At 40.1% G+C, this 25511-nt stretch overlaps 1 protein-coding gene across 7 annotated transcripts in view; it reads left to right on the plus strand.

Annotated features, from left to right (window-relative positions):
- Positions 1–25511, plus strand: part of GRHL2 (grainyhead like transcription factor 2) — a 65282-nt gene that overhangs the window by 28890 nt on the left and 10881 nt on the right. For 5 of the 7 annotated variants that reach the window (XM_018912617.3, XM_018912637.3, XM_030226476.2 and 2 more), the window contains 7 exons: positions 2252–2346; positions 11014–11172; positions 16840–16927; positions 17014–17153; positions 19144–19175; positions 20270–20364; positions 25386–25471. In XM_018912617.3, the coding sequence (XP_018768162.1) occupies positions 2252–2346; positions 11014–11172; positions 16840–16927; positions 17014–17153; positions 19144–19175; positions 20270–20364; positions 25386–25471 (695 nt within the window). The other 2 variants (XM_030226487.2, XM_030226503.2) reach the window with 2 other exon arrangements.

Consider the following 25511-nt stretch of genomic DNA (forward strand, 5'->3'; position numbering starts at 1 on the left):
AAAATAAGTAAAATAATTTGACATACTAGAACAGGTTCAAATATGAAGAGTGGGTGTGGAAGCTTTGTGTTCCATAGAAACTTGCCCTTGTTTTTTCAGGATAGTTTGTATTATTTATGTGCCCAATACAAAAGTATGCAGTGACATGTAATTCATGGTTAATGTTTAACATTAAAAAATTGCCATTGTTTAATATGCAATTTATGTAACAAAAGAGGAAATAATTCATGTGCAGACATTTTTTGCTTATTGAGCACGCTGATTTTCTCTTTCTGGTAAATCACAGCAGAAGAGGAAAAGTTGTAGTCACTCTAACAGCTTTCAAATATTCTGGGGTGTAAATGGTTTCTTAATCAACTGAGAATCCTTCTTTAATTACCTGTAAATTGAGTGGAATAGGATGCACTTCTGCTTTTTAACAGTGTCACATAGACACTCCATGAGATTTGTGTATAGCAATTAAAGGAGAGGCATGTGTTCAGAGAAAGGAAGGGTTGGTGGGATGTGAGGTTCTGACAGCCTTTTAAGACAAGAAAACAAGTGTCTTTACGAGACATCTTGTTCATGTCTTTCCAAAGTGCACCTACACAGCACGCCCATATGCAGCAGTCAGTTGCACGAGGCACTTTCTGGTGAATCATAAATTTAAGAGGTGGGTGGATGTGTGCACATGCATATTAAACTACTTATGTGTCTTCTAATTCCTCTCATTTGCATCCCCACACTGAATTTAGATAGTGAAGCCAATGACTTCAGTTAAAAAGGAGATCTGAGTTCAAGGTGGGAATGAAAAGCCTGCCTGCCCTCTCACACACTTTGGTAATTTGCTACATCACGAAATATCTTGGGCTGTTCCTATGATCTAAAGGGATTCTTTTTTATTGTATCCAAAATCATTCATGTGTCCCAGGAACACAATTTTATTTGCCCAGTGAGATGCCAGCATTCTTGTGTTTCACATGAGAGAAAAACATACTGATTGTCAGTATCAAATATGATGTAATTATTCTTGTAGCAATGTATTTTTTTATAAATTACTTTAAAGCAGTTATTATCGAGAAATTATTTTTTAGAGACCAATAGTTTGGGCAGAGGGAATGAATATTGGAATCATTTGTGTGTCACACAGAATACAAAAACGTCCTCTATCTATAACTGATTAAAAAGCTAAGAATCGGCATGCTTCTGAAGCAGATCTGAGCAAAGTTTAGATCAGGAGTGTAATCTCAGCCCTCTGGCACTGAGTGCAACTACAACCCTCGAGGAATTCTTAGGAAATATTTTTCCCAGAGAGAGTTACTCCATTAGTGTGAACGATCTGGAAGTTCCTTTAATCAAGCAGCTATTAACTGGTATCTCTCTTAATCTGTCATCAAAAAGAATAAAAGGTGTTAAACTGTCCAGCAAAGTGTGAGAAAAGCAGTGCTTGTTCCTCTTTTCAGTTATAAAGAGGACTTAGTAGTTGTCTGTTTTACATAGTTTTCCAGCCTTACTGTTTTGGGGGAGGGTTAGTAAACTCTGAAATCTTCCTCCCTTTTGCTTTTCATTACTTCCAAAATGCGAGTTTATTGATAATGATAATAACAGTACGTGGGGAAGAAGTGAGAAGAAGATGCAGATATTGTAGTCAGACAATTTTTTTTTTTTTTCTTCACTTGCTGTTTTAGTGGTGCACATACTTAGGAAAAAGGATATTTGTGGTTTTGGTTCTTTGGGGGGGGATTTGTGATGGTTTGAATTTTTGTGGGGTTTTTCATTTTGTTTTTAATAATATATAAATATTAAGCCAGCATCTAGTGCAGTAATTCCTGGAAAAGTTGGAATGAGCAGTGATTATTTCCTCCAGACATAGCTCTTGGACTTTTAGAAAGCTTCTTTAGGATTTACCATGTGTTTTCTTAATATCAAGGTTTGAGCAGTCCCTTAAAATGCTTCAGTAGCTTTCAGTTAATTTTCCAGTTTTGACCATTCCTTGGCCAAGCTAATGAATGTACTGACTCATTGCCAGTAGAGTCACACTCCTTTTTGAGAGCCAACAATATTTTGCAAGAACGTTAGCTAGTGATATACTATGCACAAGACTCAGGTTGCATTATATTACCTCTTTGCAATTAAGATTATTCATAATTAATCATAAACAATACAAGAGGTGGTTTTGATCCACTAGACAACCTGGCTTAAGAAGCAAAGAAGCACTATGAGTTGTAAAACAGTTCAATTTTTTTAATGACTCTTGTTTTTTTTCTTACAGCTGATTACAAGGAGAGTTTTAATACCATTGGGAATATTGAAGAAATTGCATTCAATGCTGTGTCCTTTACTTGGGATGTCAATGAGGAGGCAAAGGTGAGGAAAAGCCATGCAGATGGCATCCCTTTATAAGTACCACCCATCATTTGGCACTGTTCCACTTCTCTCCTTTCTGAGAAATAAGAGGGCTTGTTGGTAGGTGCCCAGCCTGAGAAACAGTAAAAGATTTTTTTTTCCTATTTGCACAGCCAGGTGTAAGACTCAGGCTGAATCTTTTCTTTCTCCAAATTGTCAACTTTCTTTCTATACTACAAGCATCTCCCATAATCCATATTCTGTAAGTTAGACTATGCTTCCCTTGTGTTGGTGCCATTCTTTTTTAAATCGTTACATAGACCATCTTTGCAATTTGGAATGAATGTCTTTTTTTTGAGGACTGAAGCCTTTTTTTACCTTTTTTTTTTTTTTTTTTTAACGGTCAAGTACCCTCAGGCATGGGGTTTTCATTCAGGAATGTGACTCTTAAGTGGACCTATAAACCAGGACATCAGAACACCTTAACTAGTTTCTTACAGATAAGATTGTACTAAGGCTGTCAGAGTGCTTCAACTGCATGGACTAGTGTGGGAGAAATGAAAAACTCCCGGTAATTATAAGAAGAAGTTGGCCCCGGAAAGCAAACAACAAAGGAAATAGGCTGTGTAAAATGAGTGCGGGTAGTGCCGCACTCTTGGGGATGTGGGTTAATAAACAGCAAACAGTGAGCTCGGCTAACTCCTGGCACTGTTTTCATGTTGAACACAAAATGTCCAGTGTTTAAGTAGAGCTATGAATCTTTCAGATACAAAGACCTCTTCATGCACAATTGTCCACTGCATTTCCAGCAGCATTAGAGAGGTTGCATCCTCAGAGTGAGTCCTCTGAGAATTTGTACTCAACACTGAGTGGTAGCATTAACACTCACTGTCCTGACTCCTGACTGAAGGTGCTGACTGTTTATATTAACAGGGATCTTAATCTGTGATGTGCATCTTAAAAGAAAAGATAATAGTTCTGAAAATCAACCAGCTCTTTCAAAAGCAGGCCTTGATAAACAGAGTTGTACTTGGCCCAGTTGCTAATGGTGCTTGCTGTATTTACTCATGTAGTGATTACATTTTCAACGGCCCAGATATTTCCCTATTACGTGTTTCCATTTCAAAATACAGCTGTAGGTTGTCCTCTGCAGTCACAACAGGCAACTATTATGTGTGTGTGATCACTGTGCAAGCAAATACCGATTTGGAATCTACAACGCAGCAGTCTTCTCGAGGACCTTTACAGAAGCACCAGGGCTAGAACCTGGCAGTCTTGTCCCAGGGCTGGCAGTTCTCTAAGACATTTGCAGCTCCAAGCCAGACTTAGCAAGACACCCGTGTTGATCTAGGAACAAGGAAGTCACATCCATTAATGTCAGGTATTAACCTCAGACTTTTTTTTCTCATGCCATTCACCTGCCTGGCTCTTGCCTTGGGTGCCAGAACATTAGGAACACAACTTTTGCAATGATCACTGGAAAGAAAACAAGCTAGGATTTTAAAATAAAGCCTCCTTCTGGATTAAAAAAGTGCTAGGAGTGAAATTTATGCTGCTTGTATTTCTGCAGGAAATAGTGATTAAAATGCAAATTTGCTTATGCATATTTATTTTGGGGTATTAAATATCTGATCTTTCAGGAGCTTGAACTGTAAATGTGTTGACAAAAGAGGATTCATAACATGCTTTAGTGTTTGGCTATCAAGTATAAATCAGATTGTATGTGAAAGCTTATCACCTTGTCTGCACTCCAGTGCTTCCCTCCCCACACACACCTATGTGTGCATGCTTGCTCCTGCTGGGAAGTGTGGTACAATAACTGGTTGCACTGGGTCTGGGGATTCCCATAGGATGCCCCTGCGGTGTTGGAAAGCTGTGGGTTCTGAGGCACATCACTGAAGGCTTTTTTTTCTCCAGCAATTACCTCATCCATGGGAGATGAAGAATTTCAAGGCATAATTACAGACTCCCTTTTCCTAAGCTTTTTGAGTGATGATCTTTCAACTGCCTCCATTGTTTCTGTTTGGTATTATTTTCCATTTTCACCACAATTTCAAGATTAAAACTTAACTCCCTCAGAGGCACAAAGGCCTTTTTTTTTTTTTTTTCTAAGACAGAAGTGGCACACAACAGCTCTTTTCAGGGCCTCTGAGTTGGGATGTGATGAAGCACTCTACTGGCCCTGGAAGAAGCAAAGAAAGACTTCTTGTTGGAAGTTATGTGGGAGTGATGTGGAAAATCAAACAGAAGTGGTAGAAATCTCCTAACCAAATAGACCTCTCTCTCCTGGGAAGCTAAATCCCAGATTTAGAAGACCTATCTTGAGCATCAGGTTTCTCACTTTCCTACTCCACCTGGATGGCAGCTAATTTAAAGCCATATTTCTCCTCATTTGTAGCCAGACTTTTCCTCTCACACAGAGACAGAGCAGCCCTTCAGGATGAGGGTATAGGAGAATGGATGTGGCAGTCAGAATCTGCCAGCCACCAGTAAGCCTGCTAAGGGCTGGTAAGGCAGCACCTTGTGCTGGTCTTAGTGGAATAAACAGGAATCCAGAGGGTACAGGCAGAGGCCTCTCTGTGTTGTCCCAGTGGTGTCAATGGAACTGGGCTGTTGGCTCCAGTTCACCATGCTTGGTGCATCATCTTCCAGCTGCTGCATTGGCAGAACAAGTCAATGGAAACAGAATCTTGTACAGTGTGTCTCAAGAGGTGGAATAATCACACTGTTGCTTTCTGTGAACTAAGGAAACAGCACTAAAGTCAGAAACACCACTCTGCTAGTGTTTTCTCTGCTGTGCCTGGTTCACAGCAGCAGTTCCCTTGCCTCTGGCAGAGGAGAGTTAGTCCTGGCACATCCTTAACCTTTTTTAGACAGCACCCTTTCTGCTGGAGCTATTACCTAGTGGTCACTGTGGGGCTTGTGGTTCAGAGCAGGATCTAGGGAAATGAGGGGAAGGCTCTATAGCCATGTCAAACTCAGTGCTTTCTTAAAGCAAAAATATTGCTGCAAGTGAGCAGAGGTAGGAAGAGAAGAACGGTTTTGTACAACCCCTCTTTGTTTCCCTCCCATATTTAATTCTTTTATAAATATGTAATGTTTATGGGTAAGGTGATTTGTTGTCTCCCTTTGGTTGAACCCAAATGCTATGTTTAGTATTTTTAAAGAAGTTCTTTAAAAAAAGATGAAAAAATAAACAACAATTAACAGCAACTGGCTGACATTTTAACTATCTTTTAAAAGTGTCCTTATAATATGCTAGAAGCTATGTAGTGTCCATGCTGTTGCCCCATAGAAGATTTTGCTGCAGCATCTGGCAAGTGGACAAAGTTCTAGTGGAGGCTCTTGAACAGACTCAGCTTCATTTCTGATAGACATTCATCTTTCTGCTTGCAGTGTTAGCACTAACAGAAGTTAGTTTGCAAGAAAGATGGTTAAAGAGACAGAGTTATCTTGGTCAGAGGATAATATGTTTTTCATAAACCATACCACCTCCTTGAGATATGACTTCTCTCTTGTAGGTACTTGGCTCATTTAAATTGGCTATGATGGTGTTACTTCTTTAAACAATTGTATATTTTTATGGAAAGTATTTTTTAGTCTTAAAATCAAAGTTATTACTTCAATGAGCAGTTGCTAACAAGAAATGTCACCTTAAAGAGACAGTTTTCAGTGATATCAATGGATTACAGATTTGTGCTAAGTGCTGCAACTTGGACATGCAATAGGCAGACATGTTTGTGGCTGTGTTATTCAGGCAGGTGCTGGCAGATGAGTGAGATGATTTCAGTGAGTGCAGGAGTTGTGTGCTGAGCAGTTGTTGTGTATACTTGCGTGCAATAACTGCCCTGCTATATTTAACTGAAATGTAGATCTTTAATCCGAAGTATGCTGAAGCCTCTGGGAACCTTTCCAATTATTTAATGAGTTTTGGCATGGCTCATACAGTAATAAGCTCTTTTCAAAGAGAGGCTGATTTGCAGGATTAGGTTCTTGGATATTGTGGGCCAAAGTGAGCTCCAATTCCAGTGGGTACAATGGTAAAATCAAGCTTATAGAGCAGCACTATCTCTAGCAGTAATTTGTATTGTGGCAATCCATATTTCTTAAACATTGTTAATGATACTTAGGCCAGGCTTTGACTAGTATATGATTTTTTTTCCCCTTAATCATGAGTTTCCTTCTCAAGTTACATCAGTTTAATTAGGAAGGAAATTAACTTCTTCTCTACTCTAAAAATGTAAAGGTTGAAGGAAAAGGCGCTTCATTTTGGGGAGTTAGTAGCAGAAATTATGTAGGATTAGACTTGGCAGCTACTTTAATAAACCACGTCTGTGTGTGCAAGTGTGCATATATATATTTATATGAGTGTATATATAGATGCGAGACATGCACACACACGTGTGTATATTAGAGTTAACCTGTGGTAGCACATAATGTTGAAATTCAGTGTACACAAATGGCTTGGTAAGTATGCATCTGGGATTCAAAGCAAATGGCATTTTTATGTAGTTGCCGGGGTGTGGTGTGGGTTGAGGAAGCTTCAAAAGAGTAGTGTAAACATTTGCTGGAGACATTTGTATTGAAATAAAACAAAGGTCTTACCTTTGTGTGGGATTTATAAGGTAACGGTTGGTAGGAGAAACTATAAACCCACACTTTCTGTGTATATGAGGAATGATGGGATTGATGTTAGTCATTTGAGAGACGAGTCAGTTAACTCTTTGTTGTTAGGGTCTGGAGGGAGGAACCTTTTAAAGCAGACTTTTAAGAGACCTGTCACCTGGGTTCTATGTATTGCCAGTATTCAGTAGAGAAATTGCTTTAAGTTTCTTCTTTTGTGCCTCCCTTCTGCCCTTGGCAGTTTCTGAGACAATGGGAGCCAGAAATGTAAATAGTAATAAAAGGCTTATACTAGAAGTTTCGTAGCTGTAGATCTTTAGTGTATAAGCTGAGAGACCGCAGCAAGAGTCATGTTGGCTGAATTAAATGATAAAAAGGGAAATGCACTTCTGAGCCTTGCTTTCCCTTAAGGCAGCTTACTGTGTTTGTGTCTTGTATATCCCTAATTATGCTGTAGTATTTAACAAACAGTAATTCTCATAATAGCAGCTACACCGTGGAGGAGTAGTCCCCAGAAAACAGAGTGCTTTTTCTAGACGTGCTCTATAACAAATAGAAGAGCTGTCGTTATCTTGGGCCACTTGTGAAACTTTCTCAGCACCAAATGTTTCTCTAAATTAGTATTTAATTGCCAATGACATGCCTGAGCTGGAGACTAGATGGGTGGAACTCTGCCATTAATTGCTCTAATCTAAGATATGCTGACATTAAAAAAAAAGACATCACTATAATGACAATTATACAACATGTTTCAGATAGCAAAACATTGCTAAAATCCAGTTTGCACAGGAAAAAAAAGTTGCATCTGAATTCGGGTACAATCATACAAACATTGATTAATACAATTCTAAGACAAGTGTAGACAGGGATTGGGAGGGAGACAGTGATTTATCTTCCTGCTACTGTAATTTCTACTTAACTCTACATTTTCTAACCACGTTTATTCTACTATGCAAAATACTACAGCAAAGGAGATCTTAAATCTGGGTATCTTCTAAGAATAGTAGAATAGCACTCCATTTTGTGGCTGCCCATGGAGCTGTTTTGCCCTTTGTCTCATCAAGAGTGGGAGTACATGCATTATGGACAGAGGCTGGAAAAAGGGGGAAGATGAGAGTTGCAAAGGGCAACTCTTGCAAATCAGGATGTGTTTGGACAAATGGCTGAAATCAGTGCTGCTCAGAGCAGATCACTGATTTGGAAAGTAGTTTCTGGTCAGACCAGGGGAGAGAGAAGGGGACTGTCCAGATGTTTCTTCCGGTCCTCTTCACCATAGCAGCCTGCTGCACTGGTGCAAATCTTTAGTCATGCAGAGAAGAAACCTCCTAAAATAAATACAGAACCTATGCCCTCTTTCCTTTCTGTTTGTACACTCCTGTGTTTTCCAAATCCAAAGTCAGTGTGGTACTTTTCAGGAAAGCTAATAGAACATTGCATGGAGACAAAAAATTTCTCCAGCATCAATGATCTGTGTTAATTCAAATCCATCTGTCTATCTGTGAGGTGCAAATGATATGACAGAAAGTGTAGTACACTTCATGTGCATGAATGTACAGTCATTGCTCCTCAGAGAGATCCTGATGTATTGCAGTGTCAGGACATGATACTGAGTCTTACAGCATTTATCTATTATTCATGCTGAATAATCTGTTATTGCTCTATGGGGACTCTTGAAACCATAAAGTCTGTCTTCCCCAGCCATTCCTACTCTGCTCTGTGATTGTGGAGGCAGTGAGAGAGATGACACAGTGTATGTAGTTGATTAAGTTGGGACAAGATCTTTTTTGCTTCTCAGCTGAGTGTGCAGCAAGGTTGGAGGAAGTACAAACTGCTAGGGAGATGCAAAGCCTGCATGTCTTCTCACATTTGAACGTAGATTTGGAAAATCCCTGTGCAGAAGTATGGGCTAAAATATAGGGAGACCAGATTCTGGTTTATGCGAGACTTCCTTCTACTACTGTGTGTTCACACACACTTTAAACCATTGCCCTGACACTATAAATGATTCTGAAGGCAAATGAAAATTCAGGCTGTGGTATTTCAAAGGGTATTCGCTGTGTCTACACTTATCTTTGGAGCTGGAGGAGATTGACTTGTAATTTGAAACAAAAATAACACTATCAGCTTCAAAATCAGAGTTTCACCTAGGGCTTTTCCCTGCCTCCCTCTTCTCTCGGCAGTTAAAGTTCAACTATTTCATTTGTAAATGCAGCTCTGTGATACAATCAGAAGCAGAGAGGAGGGGCCATTAGCTCAGTCAGGCAAAGGAGCTGCTCTGGCTCCATCATAAAGACCCTGACTGTAATGTTAACTTCTGCCAGGAGGGTTAAGTATCCCCCACCAGCCCTGCTGGAGCCCTTCTTTATTTTCAGCTGTCTTTCTTAGGGATGTTGCATTCTTAAGGATGTTGCATTCTGGTCGACCACACTGTTTATTTTCCCTGTTTGTGGAATGGAGGGGGATGTCCTTCATGCTCTTCCTTCAGGAATCCTCCCAGACCCCAGGGGCCAGCTGCCCTCTCTGCCCTTTGAGGTGTTCATCAGGTCTGCTTGAGAGACCTATATGAGATCTCTTCTTTCTTGAATGTCATTATTCTTCTGGAGCAGGTTTCACATCCTCCTGGTTCAGGAGTATGTACTGCTGGTTTTCTCAGTCCTTTTCCTTGGTTCATATTTTGGGGTTTTGTTTTGCTTGGTGTTTTGTTGTTGCTTTTTAAACCAAGGGCAAGTGAAAAGTAGAATCAAGTTAATACACAATTGCCCCAAATTATTATGTAATGCACATATTCCTCACTGGGCTGAAAATTAAATTTTTTATCTAGTTTCTTCTCTTGAGTTTTATGAATGCCATCCTGACTGAAAGCTGTTGGTGGCATTTCAGTTCATAATGTTTGCTTTACATCCGAATAGTCCTTGGAAGACTTTGGTGGTGGGAGAGCCTTCTCCCAGGTCCTGTACAGATGACACACACCTTGTCCCATGGTGCCAATTGAGTTAATGAGAGGGAGATGATTAGTGGCTATCAAATTGTAAGGTTTTGTTGTAGAAGGAGAGCAAGAGATGGATTTCTGAAGCACAGGCAAGCAGGGGACTTGCTAGCTCAATTGGCTAATGCCAAGGTTGTGGGTTCAATCCCTGGATGGGCCATTAAGAGCTGGGCTGATGGTGCTTCTGGGTCCCTTCCAGCTCAGAGGACTGTGTGACTCTCTGATTGCAGTGGCAAGTTGTGTGGATGCTGTGGAACAAAGAGAACTTCTGAGAAGGAGTAGGGAGTAGTTTTATGAATATTTTAAAAATTCCTTCCCAGTTGGAAACACAGGGTGAGATGCATCTTTAAAACTGAGGAAAGACTGTCAATGGCCCTTAAAGTGAAGCACAAGAGTATCTATTGATGGGATGGAGAAAGCAACAGTATTGATGAGAGTGTGAAGAAAAAGTTTAAAATAAAAGAAGAGGAGTAGAGTTTATTTTTGTCCCACTGAATTTGAATGAGCTGTCAGATGAACAAGCCATACCTAAGGCATCTGGAAAGGGTGAAGCAAGATGATCTGGATCAACAAATAGTGCAAACATACAGAGCAGGGTTGAGGAGTGGAACAAGTAAGAGCTAAAGACCTGACATCCACATAAGGCACGTTTTAGGAGGTTTTATCTCAGATTGTCTTTAGTCAGTTCCCATGGACTAAGCAACTATGAGCAGCTGGAGGATCTGAGTGCTCCTGGAACATATCTTTCTGGTCTGGCTCTTCCAAAAAGAATCCAGTTCTTGTATTCTGAGCTCTGGTGTGAACCAAAGCATGATAAATTGGGAGAACCAAATGATTCACCTCAAATGTGAGCTTCTGATCCAAACTGAAGCAGCAATATATGGCTTTCAAGTTTGTTCTTCCCAGGATGGAGTGTCTTTGCTGGGCAGAAGTGGAGGATAAATGTGTGAATTGCCAGAGTGTGCATCATAGCTGAATTAAAACCTTTTTATTTTATTTTCCCATTTCTTGCCTTGTATTTCTGGAAGTTTAATTGCTGTTTGCACCACATTTTAAAAAGCAATTTCTCTGGCACACAGATTTTCATCACAGTGAATTGCTTGAGCACAGACTTCTCCTCACAAAAAGGAGTAAAAGGGCTTCCTTTGATGATCCAGATCGATACTTACAGCTACAACAACCGCAGCAATAAACCTATCCACCGAGCCTACTGCCAGATCAAGGTTTTTTGTGACAAGGTAAGTGCAAAGCACAGTTACCATGGATGAAGGAGGAATCTTGTTAGGCAGTTTATTGTTGCTGTATTTTAGACCTAATTAAATGCTGTTTCTTTCCTTAAAGAATTGTATTTCATCATTGCATTTGGTCCAGCTGCATCACAAATCTAACTGATTATCATGTAATTATTTTACTGCTTTGCAGCCTTTTTGGCCCTGATTCCTCAGCTTGTGAGCAATAGTTGGACTGTTTAAGGACAGCATGTTATTGGTCATGATTCTGGAATATCAAAAAAGTAATAAAAAGTGCAAATACAAATATCTTTATTTGGAAGGTCAGTGCTGATCACAGGCTCATTCACGTATGTGGCAGTCTGCTGATGTCATCCCTTCTAACTGGCAGCCAGGATAGATAGCAGGTAAACTTCATGCCAGTTTCTCTGACAGAAAAATGCACTTTTCAGTGAGGGTCTGCCAAGCTCCCTTTTATGATGTAGTGGAAACCAGCAAATTCTAGTGACACAGCTGATGGGTTTTCCCCCTGCTTTGCTTACAGTTATTTTATAAACTCTTATGTTGCTAGGATTTTCTTATCAAAAGTAAAATACAAAAAATATATTAGCCATTCCCATTTTGTAATTCAGTAACTATTTTTTGTGTGTTCACACCCTCTTAAGCAAATTTTTTTTGCTGTAGGTATGACTGCTCCTCTGTGGAGACTAGTAAGCTGTTTCAGCACCCAGACATAGATCATGCCTGAATGAATTAGACAGTGTCACGGTCAGTGTGTATCACCAGGTAGAAACAGTTGCTCAGAAATGTCAGTGATGATTCTTCAAAGAGAGTGTGGCCACTTTTCAGTTTTGTTTAGCGTCTGCCAGCTGGTGACTTTCTCCATGCTGAGAAATGTCTTTCATAGGGAGCTGATGCCTGGATTCTAGTCAAGGTTCAGGGATTCAGGAGCCTACATCTATTTAAGTGACTTGGAAATTTATCCAAATTAGTCTTGCCATCATACAGGTGGGAATAGAAAGACAAAAGGCCATGCCCCAGGCAAAACATAACATTAACTTTTTAATGGAAAGGGTAAGAGTTCAATTGTTTCAGGTCTCTGTGTTGCTGCTCCTTCCCCCTTTTCAATTCATTCCCCTTTTTCTGTTTTGACAACGACATCTTGAGGACTAATCAGTCAGTTGTGTTAGTGGAGGAAAATCTTTGGAATTAATGAATGTAAATGTATGCACTGAAGTCTTCTTGCAGCCAAAATGCTATGCTTTCAATTGTAACTTTGAATGTCAAATATTGAGAGATTTGAAGCTACAGCTGGATCTTAAAAGCTCAGTAAATATCAAAGTAACAAGTAGTTTTCATCTACTGTTTCCGAAGAGCAATTAGAAAAATTTGAATTTTTTTAAAAAAGGAAGGAAATTCAGAGCACAAACTCATCAAGGGTGACCTCTAGATACAACTGGTGGAGATTTTGAATAATACATGTTCATTGCATCTATTGGCTTAATTGGAGCTTCAAATATCCAGACAAAAAAGGAGGAAATGAATTATTATACTATTATTTATTATTATTTATTTATTATATTTATATTTATATTTATATTTATATTTATTTATATTTATTATTTCTTATATTTATTTATTATTTATTATTATATTTATTTATTATTTATTTATTATTATACTATTAATCAAAACTGTCTAAAAGTAGGAGGAAAGATCACAGGGGTAGTTAAAGTGTTATACACATCAAAAATGTATTGGAAGTGGGAACTGATGGGCTCATGGGTATTGATAATAGGCTGTATGTGTGTTTAATATAAATGTATACACACATGTAGAGCTTTTTAAGTTAATGCGGGTGTGAAAGTGACTTGAGCAAATGAAAATTATTGAGGTCAATGCACATGACAAGTTTGTGCTAATTGGCACTTGGTAAGAGACAAATTCTTGCTTCTCCCCAAACTTATGTTGCCAGATCTGTACCAACATCCCTTTGTCACAGAGCTTTTGTAAGTAAATAAATGTTTGGAGAATTTCCCCTTTCTGGTGGCACTGGGAAAATTCATCGTGCTCAGAGGAAGGTAGCTGGTGTGGCTGGGTATCCTCATCTTTCCAAGATGCCCTGGCTAAGGTGGTGCTAAGTGGTTCAGTTTCTCTTGCTGGCCTGTGGCTCTCCCCCCAGTGACATGGACAAAGCTTGCTGCCTCCCTGGGAAAGGCCATGAAGCTGTGACTGTTATTTATTGCCCACCACCTTGTCATGATGAATTGAAGAGGTACTATAGTAACATAAAAAAATACCCAGCAATCATATAGTGATCTTTATATATTCTGAAAGTGTGAACTGCACCGTTATGCCCCAATCTGACAGCCTTAAAGAGAAGCTGATGACAAAAGTACCTGATTTATTACAATCACCTGGCCTCGTGGAACTGCACAGTAAATTTCTCCTCCCTAAGTATGAAATGTTTCTCATTCTTCGACATGGAAAAAAATATGTTTCTGTGCCTGAGGTGTTATTAAAAATGTTTCTTTCTGTAATGGTGGTGCCTCTTTAGAACCAGTGGGTGTATTTGTATATTTACTTGGATAAATCACAGGTGGAGGTGTCCAGTTTTTAAGAACATTCACTGACAAATTAATGTCTTGTAGCTGCAACACAGCGTAGCTGTTGTGGAAAGAGTTATCTTTGAAGAAATAAAACTGCATTTAGCTAAGTGGTGCATATTATATATATATTAGTATTTATTCTGGCAATTTCTAGATTTTAATATTAGTTTACATATAAACTAGAGAGCAACACCAACTCACATCCAGTATGTGCTTTGTGACATAAATGTATGGAGATAAATGCTGCAAAGGCTGTAAATGTTACTTAACAAATCTAACTTTACCATATTCCCTATTTGTCAGCCAATCTTTTGTCCATGTTTGTTTTTCAGTAAGCAATCTTTAAAGCATTTGTTACAGTCCACATCTTGTTTTGTCAGTGCTAATTCTCTGCCTTGAAGTCATCAGTGCAGATCACTGATGCTGCATTATAAGAATATCTAATTTTTATTCCTTAAGTAGGTTGTCAGGGAAACTTGCTACCAGGCCTATTTATATTTATATATTGCACAATGCTTTAGCCACTGTGTATGAAAGAACTGGGACTTCAGAGCTACTTGATTTTCTATATGTGATTATCTTTGCTGAAAAGAAGCAGAACTTGACTTGGCAAATACCATACATAACATTGATCTAAAATAAAATAAATTATTCCAGTTTTGTTTAACCTGAAAAAAATACATGTTCTTTGGAATATATGCAGTTCTTGTGTCTTTGTTTTTGGTGTGGAACATCATAGAGAAAATGGACTATCATAGAGTATTGAGCAACTCTAATTGCCTAATAATCTTCAGCTTTGGAGAGAGCTTTAGTTCCAGGCTAAAGCATTCCACATCTCATTGGGCAGGGACACAAACATCAGCCTATGTCTCTATGCCTGCCCAATGAGATGTGAATGCTTTAGCCTGAAAGTAGAAGCAAGAGTACACATGAGCATCAGAGTGATGCAAGACTTAAGTTTAAATGAGTTGAAGGATTAGGAAGAAAATACTTTTAATCAAATGAAATTCGTAGGCTGCATTTTGTTAATGATTAGTAGCAGATGTACTCCTTGCATTAATACAAAGCCCAGATATCAATGAAAAAATTAAGAATTTATTTCATTAATTTACTGGTCACAACATAGATTATAGTCCCCTGTAGGAAGGTAATTTCTTCTGTCCTGAAGAGATGTGCAAGCTGTGGTTTATTAGGTATGTGTCAGATGGCTCAGCTGTCAAAACTATGCAGCAGAAATGCTCTTAGTATGCAAAAAATCATTTTGTGTCTCATCCCAGCCTGTAGGCTTGGCTGGCTCTGCCATATGGGCTGCTTCAAGCTCAAAAGGGCTGGTAGGTAGTTTTGTGGGTATTGCAGGTAGGTTTGTGGGTATTGCAGTTGCCACATTTGTGAAGTGGCTGTGGCACAAATAAACACTGGTGGATGGGAATGACTGCCCAGCTCAGGGATTGCCTGCCCCCCAGAGATCTTGGGGTGTGTTGCCTTGAATGAATGAATGAATGAATGAAGAGAAAGCAGTGAAGCATCCCCAAGTTCATGGTTACAAAGAATATTACAGAAAATCAGTAAAATATATATTTTTTATTATGTATAAAAGGCTGAGTCTTCCTCAGTTTCTGCTTTCCTGAGAGGAAACTCACACTTGGTGCTGTGTATGAAATACTTTGGTTGTTCATCCTGTTCCCTGTGAGCAGCAGAGTGGCAGCACTGTGTGATAGGTAGGGCTGTGGCCACCTGGCAGAGCCCTTTGTGCAGCACAGGTTTCTCAGGATGTGCTTTTTGCTGAACAGTGGCTGTGATGTGTATTTTTGCTCCTTTCTTAGAAAGGACAGGTGGTTTTAAAGGTTACAAATGTACCTCTAGAAACAATTTTGATAAGTGCACAACTCTGGATCCCTTGGCTTCTGTGGTTGAGGTTGGTGAGTGACAACTGGACTGGGACCTGGTCTGGAGGCAGTGTTTCTGTGTGACACATTCATGTTTTCCTAAAGAGCTAGTTCTTCCTCCTGCTCTCGCAACCTCTAGAAATAAATCTACTGATAGATTACAGCCAGAAGTACATCTTTCCTTGCACTCTTTCTAAACTTGGTTCATTGACTCATGTGTGAATTTTGCCATCTTGAGTGGGTGTTTTTTTGCTTTCCTTACCTCCCTCCTCTCCCTTTCTATTCATAAAACTTCTAATTTTAATTTGGAAAAAAATTCTCTAATCTTGCATGCCAACTGTCTGGGAGCATATGGATCTTCATTACCCTTCACAATGTGATAGGTATTATTTATAAAGTAAATTAGGAGAACTTCAGAGGAGGTGTTGCTGCTTTTTATGTCAATAACAAGTTTTATTTTTTAAACTTGTTTAGAATGTATTTACATAACAGATGCCTGCAACTTCCCAGGAGTTCCTGGTGCCTAATAGGGCAGTGCTACATTGCTTTCCTATTTCTGGAGAGCTTCTCCCAGTTTGAAATGCCTGTATTTTTCTGTAAGAACCCTTGCAATGTTGGCAAGCTGTCAGCACAGCCTTTTTGGACTGTCAGTTCTCAAAGGCGGCACAGCTGGCTACAGTGCAGCAATGCCACCTCCAGACAAAGTGGGTGGAGGAGAGTTTAGGGAAGACCTCAGCACAGACATTATGTAAAATGGTAGCAATCCTGCAGGTGTTTTATGCCATTATATACACAAAATATTTGGCCTGAGCACCCTGTCCATTGCAGAGACACTGGGCTTAGGATGCCCTTTGCACAAGCTGTGCTGGCATCAGTCCTGCTACAGACTGCACACTACCTGTCCTGGCTCCTCCAAACCAACATATGGATATGTTCCCCTTGCTGTCTGCAGCCCTGGCAGCTACTGGATGTGCCAGCTGAGTCTCAGGCACAGGATCACTGGATCCATGCAAAGTCTGGTACCTTCCCAACAGACTGGACAGATCTGTCTTCAATGAAATAACCAGTTTCTCTTTTAGCATTTCTGTGTGTCTGATGCTGTAGTTCCAGGCATTGCAGAGTACAATGCTCACAGTGGTTCCTCTTTGGGTAATATCTGTGGGTTGTCTTTTTTACATCAGGGAGCAGAAAGGAAAATCCGAGATGAAGAGAGAAAGCAGAACAGGAAGAAAGGCAAAGGCCAGGCATCCCAAGCCTCATGTAATAATGGTGAGTGAAGTGAGCCTCTCTGGTCTGGGGCTAAGTCAGGCTTAACACGCCTCCTTTCACAACCCTGTGCTTTATGATCCACCTAGCAGCTGAAGGGAAGTTGAGTGCACTCCCTCTGCAGAAAAAGAGTGATATCACCTTCTTCAAAACAATGGCTGACCTGGATTCCCAGCCCGTTCTCTTCATACCGGATGTTCACTTTGGAAACCTACAAAGAACTGGACAGGTAGGAAATAATGAGATGCCACCTGACTGCCTCTGCTCTGGGGCAGGTTTTAGGGAAATAAATAACTGTTCCTGGGGGCCACTTGTTTCAGTTCTCATTTTGGTAAATGCAGTTTTGGCACATCACTTATAAAAGACCTTACAAGAGGCAAGTACCGTTCTGAGTTCTGGGTGCGGAGGAGTTTATACTTCTTTGACAACTGACTAGTTTGGTTTTGTTACAGTTCTGTCATTCTTTTGCTTTCAATTATAAGGTTGATTTGTGACTGAAACACAATCTGGTTTTGAGTGCACTCTTTGGCTTGGTGAGATGAAGTGCCACCTTGTGGTAGCAGAGATCCTCCTCCCTGATACAGCTGAAAGCAAAGACCAAGCTCATACCCGTGTAGAAAGGTCAAGAGCAAGGTCACTAAACACCACTGCCCATTTTCTGTCAGCATCACTTAGAGATCTGGAAATTCCTTGGAAAAAATATTTTCACTCTTCCAAGTAAAACTCCATCATACTAATGTTAATACTCAGTATTGGCAGTTATTATCATTAGTAAACATAAGGAAGTCTTTCCTGACTTGGCTCTTTTCTATTTTATCGCCTGCTGGGAAGTTGAAAACCTGAACTGGAGGGTCAGCTCTGACAACTTTTTTACTATGAATGTGTTATTTATTAACATCTCAGGGAGTAGAATGAGACAGTTATGCATGTTTTTATAAAGACAAATAGTTGATGAGGAAATTTAATATGCATCTTGCTGGAAAATACTAAAATGACAAAGATTAAATGAAACTGAGTGTCAGAATTGTCAATTATTTTGAAGCAGTGAGAACTGTGGTTGAGCAAAGCACAAAGAGCACAGATGTTGTAATCACAGCTGTCACGGGCTTACTCTCCCAAATTGGAAAGACGCCCACTCACATATCAGTGTTGGGTACCTTCTGTCCTCATGGCTTTCAAACCAAAATGGGGATTTGTTTCAAAACAGAAGACGGTGGAAACATTCCTTAGTATATATAATCTTGTAAATAATTTTCTAAAGTAACTGGCAGATATCCCCATTTCCTAGCTCCTAGGCAATGTTCTTTATGTCTTTTATGGCTGTAACTCAGAGTTACAGCCCTCAGCTTTGTACACACACTTCTGAGCTATTTTCATTGCACAGTTTCAAAAGTGAAGGCTCCCAGTGAGAGCCAAGTCTGCTCTGAGTGTTTTGCCAGCCCCAGTGCTGGAGACCCTCCTGGCGTGGCTTGCCCAGCCCAGCAGGAGCAACTGCAGTGCCCTGTGCCCCTGACCCGCGCTGGCACTGCAGCTCAGCAGCTGCAGGGCTGCTGCACTTGTTGGTGCAGACCTGCAGTGCAGGCACCTTGTGAGGGGTTTGGCTGACTGTTCTGTAAAGTGTTGGACAAGAAACTGTGATTTTAAACCTCCCCTGCTACTGTCAGCTGCATTTGCTGCTGTTGTAAATTCGGTCCCAGTGACTCTGAGCTACGCGGATTTACACAAAACTGGACTTGGGCTTCTGCCCACAGCCTGTGCAAAAAATGTTCAGCTGTACCTTTAGCAATTGTATTTCCATTAGCCTGTAGTTTAATCTTGTTCTATATAGTTTAATTAGATTTTCAGACAGTATTAAATACATACAAAAGCTTTTGAGTGTTGTGGCTTAAACTGTATTAAGGGTTATTTAGGTGATTAGCAATCTATTTAGAGGATTGGAAAATAATTTGGAAAATGATATAAAGCAGGGAAGAGGATAATGTCTCTCAAATAAACTTTGATCTATTTCCAGTAGATGATATTCAACAGCAGTTTCTCTAAGTCACACTTCTTCCAGATAACAGTTAGAACTAGAGGTGTTTGTGTTTTGTAGGAGGAAAAGGATTTTTAACATATGACAAACTGCAAAACACTTGTTGTCTTTTCTCCCATTTGAAGTTATTCTGTTAAGCAAGTGTCTGAGTTTTGGGAATAACTGATTTTTATTTCCATCTTTCTAGGTTTACTATAATACAGATGATGAGAGAGAAGGGTAAGATAAAAAAAGCTGTTTCACCAGCTTTGCAGTTAACAGTTTAAACTCATAGAAAGTTGATACAAAATACAAAATCAGATGAAGCTTTCTCCCCCTTCCCTCATGTTCTCCCATGTAAACTGTATACTTTTTATGTCTGTATTTTAATACATTTCCAAGTAAAAGAGCCCTAAGGTTTGATACAGGGAGAGGACAATATATTTGATAATGAAGTGCCATCTATGTAAGCATGAGGGTTCTCAAATAATTTAAAAACTGTGAATTTTTTGTTGAAGCACTGAACTTCACTGCATTCCTGAAAGCTGTTTAGCAGTGCACACACATGTATGCAACAAATACAGGAAGTGCAGAGAGAATGGCTAAGTGCCAGAAGAGAAAGGCAGAAAGAGAAAAGAGAGCCTGGGAAGGACAAAGGTTGGAAATGGAAGTACTCCCTATCTGACTTTGGAGGGACTGGAAAAATTGATGAAAGTCCCTCTAATAGTTAGAGGTGCCATGAAATAAGGGTTTGAATATGGGCTGCTGAACTTCAGCCCACACTGTGTGCCGGTCCCATACTTTTGTAGGTTGCTTGAATGCCCAAGTGAACACCATCAAGTCTGAGATTCTGGGGTAACATAACTACACTCTCATAAATCTGCAGAAAGTCACCTGTGGTAGGGACTGGCCAAGGACCTGCAGTCAACACTGACTTGAAAACATGAGGCCCTTTTTATTTCTTTTTGAAACTAATGCTCTTCATAAGGCTTACAGTGGAATTTGAGAAACAAAGGGGTTTATTGCATCAAGCAATAACCACCCCCCTTCCCTCAATATTTAAACAGTTAAAGGCCTTTGGGGTTTTCAAATTAGTGTGTAACATTGGGACATATTTTCCGGTCACCTGTCCCAGCCAGTCAGTCTCGGCAATTTAAGAGGCCTGGATAGTTCAGATAAGCATCAAAAGCTAAATCCTTGCAGTTTCTTTTTGGTGCTACTTGAGTAGCTAGTGGGTGTTTTTGCCAGAGTACAGAATGAGTCATGACTGTTGTCTCCTCTTCTGCTGCAAGCACAGTTTTACTGTGACATGGTCCCTGTTTTGTGTGTTCTAGGAGCAGTGTCCTGGTCAAAAGGATGTTCCGGCCTGTGGAGGAAGAGTTTGGTCCTTCCCCTTTGAAACAAATCAAAGAAGAAGGTCTGAAAAGAGGTAACAGTCAATTCTTAGCAGTTACAAATCATTCTGTGAGACTCACACCCTCAAACTTGGAAGGACAGGTGTGGTTTGGACAAAGTCAGTGCAACTATGGGTAGATGGGAGAAGAGATCTTTGCATCTGTTGTCTAAAAGGAGGCATTTTAACAAATGCTAAAAATTACTTAAAGAAAAAAAAAGGACTGTGCTTTCTCAAGAAGGGATCAGGACACAAGTGTATAGAGCAAACTTAGAAAGTTTTTTGGTTCTTGGCCAAGCGACAAAGTTTATGGAAGTTCTAGTAGCAAATCTGTGATGGTCTATTTTTAACTTTTGCTCATCTTTTCTGTTCTGTCTGGGATCACAAGCAAATATGCAAGATGCGTTGGGTCAAATACAGGGACCTTAACAGGCAAGCTCCTGCTGAGTGCAGACTTAGATTGGGTGGAATAAAATCAGAAATTTCCTACCGTATTAGAAATCTAAAACATGGAGAGAGACATCTTCCAGCAGATGTAACTGAATTTTTAAGGGTTTGTTTCCCTTAACTGTTTTTACTGCCCAGGTGAGTATTATTATAGTTGCAGCAGAGCTTTATAGAAATAACTTCCCTCAAGCCCACGTTTGCCAAGTTTCTCTGTTGGTTAGGGTGGTCTGCTTGAACCAGGGGAAACAGAAGATTATAGGATGGAGACTGATACCTTCTTGAAATAAATGTGAACATATAATTCTTTTAATTAAATCTTTAATTATGTTAAAGAGCTTAGCACTGACCATGGACTTGCATTTGGTTGACTCAAGACCTTGGCCAAATTCACATTATCAGGGCTCTGTCACGCAGATGATGACAGCCATGAGAGCTACATAAAGAACTGTAATTTCCTACAATTTCACCTTGGTTTCCCAGCTGGAAGCCTAGGAAGTTGCCTGCAAGGAGGTATTGGTTTGCTTTGATTATTCCTGTCCTTTGCTGTGGATAGTTGTTTTGATTTTGATATCATTCAGGACTTGATGGCATTTCAAGGGTAAGAGTAGGAAAAAAAAAAAAATTAGCTGGTGGCAAAGCTGTGTAAAATGATTAAATCCAGGAGAGGCACAAAACCAGAGAAGCTGGAGGATGCTCTCTTCACATCCCCTTCCTGTTCAGTGTTTCTCTCATCTTGGACTATGCTGGCTGGAGGCCAAGGCTTTTCCAGTGTGGCCTTTGCCCTGGTGAACTTCCTGCCATCCAGAACCTTGCATCTGGGATCGTGCTGGTGGTGTGCAGCTCAGCTGAGTCTACCCATTTTATAACTCTGTCTCTGCCAGAGGATTCACTGGGTATTAAAATGTTTTGGGTTTTTTCCCTCAGCGTTGCCATATTAGAAGCTTCTTTTCTCAAGATTTATTTGGTACAGCAGAATCAAGACTCCTAGAGAGCAGATGTAGATGGGGTGCAGGTGTAATGTTTGAGAAGGAGCAGGTCTGATACATGAAAATATACATTAAAATATACATTAAAAGCAATGTAATCCCAAGGTGTCTTATTAAGAGAGCAGTGCAGGTAAATAGCAGCCAGTGAGGTGTACAAGCTCCACTGAAGAACTGAAGTGGAAGTGTGTGACCTCACCCCTGCCTTCTGGACCTACTTGCAACACTGTCTGGTGGAAGTAAAAATATTAAGGGGTAGCCTTCAAGAGAACAGGTCTGAAGGGATTTGCAAATGCTGTTCATATTCTCACTCAGGTAGCTGCCTCTTTTTGAATTATTCTTTTAAGTCCTTGACCTCTAAGGGAAGTCCAAGTGCCCAACAGAGAAATGTGAAGTATGTTAATCTGTACCAAATGTGCACCACAGCTAGTTACTTGGCTAGACTTGGCTTTTTCCTGTTTGGAGGTCTCAGTAAGTTTTCAATTCACTTTCCCTTTCAGATGTCATAGGGAGTTTGCTGTTAATTATAAATCCAGCAGCTGAATTACAGATCAGGTGGATTTCCAGTCCCATAGTTCTCAGTTTCAAGAAAGTAATTTTTTTGTGCAGCTTTTGTCTCTTAGGAAAGTTATGTTGAACTACTCTGAAATATTTTGGATTCATAGCAATCAGGGGGTTGAGAGCCATCCAAGGGAATTTGTGCCTGGACAATAACAAAAACTCCAAATGTGAGAAAGGAAAGCTAAGTTACAGCTACCAGCCCTTCTTTCCTTGACTAAGATATACCACATCTTTATCCAGAGACTACTTGACAGAGACTGTAGTCATTGTTCATAGGGTTCCAGTCACAGCACTGGTAGTGCCCAGGCTCAGACCTTCCCCAGGTCTTACTGACTCATTGTGTCCTTAGTTTCATTTTTCCTCACGTATGTTGTTGTTAACAATTCTTCAAGAGTTATCTAACATTGTTTTTCTGCATTCACACAAAAGTCTTCAATTCGGTGGCCTGGCTTCCAAAAGTCTCACTGGTGCAACATCCCTTGCCTTCAGCAAAGGCTGTTTGCCCCTCAGCAATTTGGTGGGTTGGGGCTGTTTCTTAAGCAACTAAAGACAAATTTCTCTCCCCCCATCTTTTGCAATTCTTTTTAACATCTAAAGAATATTAAGGTCTGCAGTAGTCATCAGTGCTGGCAAGAAGGTTAAGGACTAAGACCAGGGAGTAGATCAGACAAATTTAAATTTATCTTGTAGCTTTCAGGCAAAAATAGCTCATTACCTTGTACAAGATTTCCCCCTTGTTCCCCTCCAAATCTTGTAATTTATACTGTTGGAGTGAGTCCGTCTAGATGCTGTGAATGTGATGACAGTAGGATCAGAGGAGATGAGTTGTGTTACATGGTCACAATCATTCAATGGCAATGCTGCCACTGAGCCCAGTGGAGCCTTTGCAGCCCTTTTCCCTCCCCTCTGGCTGTGCCTCCCACTGGCCATCTCTCTGCTGCTCTGCCAGCATGAAGGCTTGTGGGGCTGCATTGTACACTGAGGCAGGGATCTGATCTGTCTGAAGAATAACTCAAAAAAAAAGGGTTGTTTCTTCACTCAGATCTGCTGTTTGGGAGAGTTTGTCATCCAGGAAAATTCCTTGAGACAAGCCAGAATAAGAGGGAGTAAGGGATGAGACAGGGGCTTCCTAAGGCATCACTGTCAGCACAAGTCATTTGTGTAAGAGTGCTCTACTGAATCAAAGCCAGGAGTTTCACACCTGTCAGGGTAAAGAAAAGCCTAACAACCCCCCATGTGCTTAGTAATCCTGTCTCTCTGTGTGTATAATGTTGCCTGGCACACCAAGCACAACAGAGATGTAAAGCTCAGCACCAGGACTGTGTAATCAAGTTTAATCTTGGACCAAGTAATTTTTTTTTCTCCTTTCAGATATATTTGTAATTGTTAAGGCTGGCAGAGCTCCAGATGTTTGTAAAGCCAGGAGTTACAGGACAACCCTCTAATCAAGGAAAAGGTTTACTAAATTAATATAAGTGTTAGTACTGGTAAAATTAGTCCATTGAGTGAGAGCTTGTTCATGTGATTAAGCATATCAGGCATGGTAAAATTTAACTCCTGGTGTGGAATTTTTTTTTCTTTTATGTTTTGACAGTTTAAGCTGTGACCCAAAGTTGTATCTGCTTCCAGCTCCATTAAAACTATGTTCTCAGGCCAGGCTCCAAAGAGTTGCCAAAATATAGGTGAAAAGAATGTGGCTCTGCATGCTGTGGTTGCAGTTTTGTGGCTCATATTTTTGAATTGAAGATGCAAAAACCCCAGCATTGTCCTGCATGTTTGGTTTTTAGGCCCAGTGAGGGAACTGAACTACCCTTATTTTTTTCCAGTCATTTCAAAACGTGGGCAAAGAAGCTGCAATTCTTCACAAATGGGCTCGAGTTCATCCTGCCAGAGTCGTGGCCTGAGAATTAACTTCTGCACAATTACTTCTATGTGAAAATACCATCATATTTTTTGGTTCATCTGTGTGTCATCTATTGAGCTACATGGTGAAGATATCTCTTGGACCATGAGAGTCTCTAGTTTCAAAAGATGTCCTTTTCTATCTACCCCCCCAAAAAAAGGTTTACCAATGTAATTTGTCCCACAGACATGACAGTGCATGTGTGTTTGTACCTCATGTCCAGCAGTGCTGATTGAAAAGGCACTTCATTTAGGAAACAAAATATATTGCAGAACATCTTATTCAACCTGTTACTTATCAGTCATGTGAGATGATGCCTAAAATACTTTTCTAGTGTCTATGCTTATATGCTTTGTACCTGTCTGCTTTGCTTCTGCCATGTTATAGCAAGGTTCCTCCAGTTACCTGTACAAGTGTGAAGAAAACAAAAGCTAAAGAGGGCAGGGCACTGTGCCTGTGGACAGCTAGCAGCTAACATCTGAGGGAGGAAGAGAAACAGAAATGGCATTTGGGTACCTCAGCAGGTGGGCACACTGGTAAATGCCTGCCTGCCAGCTGTGCTCTTGAATGTCTCCCCTGTAAAGTCTCAAATTACTTTGAACTCATTTTTTTCCTGGTGTTTGTTTTCATACTGGTCAGGCCATTAGCAGTGATCTGCACGGTAATGTCAGAGGCAACTATTTCTTTACCTTTTCTATGATTTTGCTCTCAAAGGCACAGCTAAAGGCAACCCAGACTTTTTTGAATGTCCTTTCCAAGCCTTTTAGATGAAATCTGGAGAGGTACAAGCCAAGACAGAGGTTTAAGAAGACCTTGATTGAGTGTTTTGTCCTATAACCAATGGACAAGGCCCCAGTGCTTTTTAGCTTCTTTCTGTAAATGGAGATTTAGATTCTGGAACATAGAGATTCTTCACATTAGATTAAATTTGCTGAATTAAATTTTCAATACTGTATTTTCAATGCAACTACGATGTGTTGTCCATGTCTAAATCACTGATGATAGTAAAGGTACATCTTTTTAAGTGCAAACCATCTTCAATGCTTCATTTTATCTGTCATGGATTAATATTTGTTTTTCTATTCAGTGTGGGGTATTTAATCTGTGCAATTGACTGAACCTGCTCCAAGTTTGATTATTTTTTTCCCCCCCCCCTATTTCAGTGCTTTTGTATGTGAGGAAGGAGACAGATGAGGTGTTTGATGCTTTGATGCTGAAATCACCCACAGTGAAGGGGCTAATGGAAGCTGTAAGTATCCAATTTCCTCACATTGTTTGTCTTTCTTGGC

This window comes from Serinus canaria, chromosome 2 (genome assembly GCF_022539315.1).
Source record: "Serinus canaria isolate serCan28SL12 chromosome 2, serCan2020, whole genome shotgun sequence".
NCBI classification, from domain to species: domain Eukaryota; kingdom Metazoa; phylum Chordata; class Aves; order Passeriformes; family Fringillidae; genus Serinus; species Serinus canaria.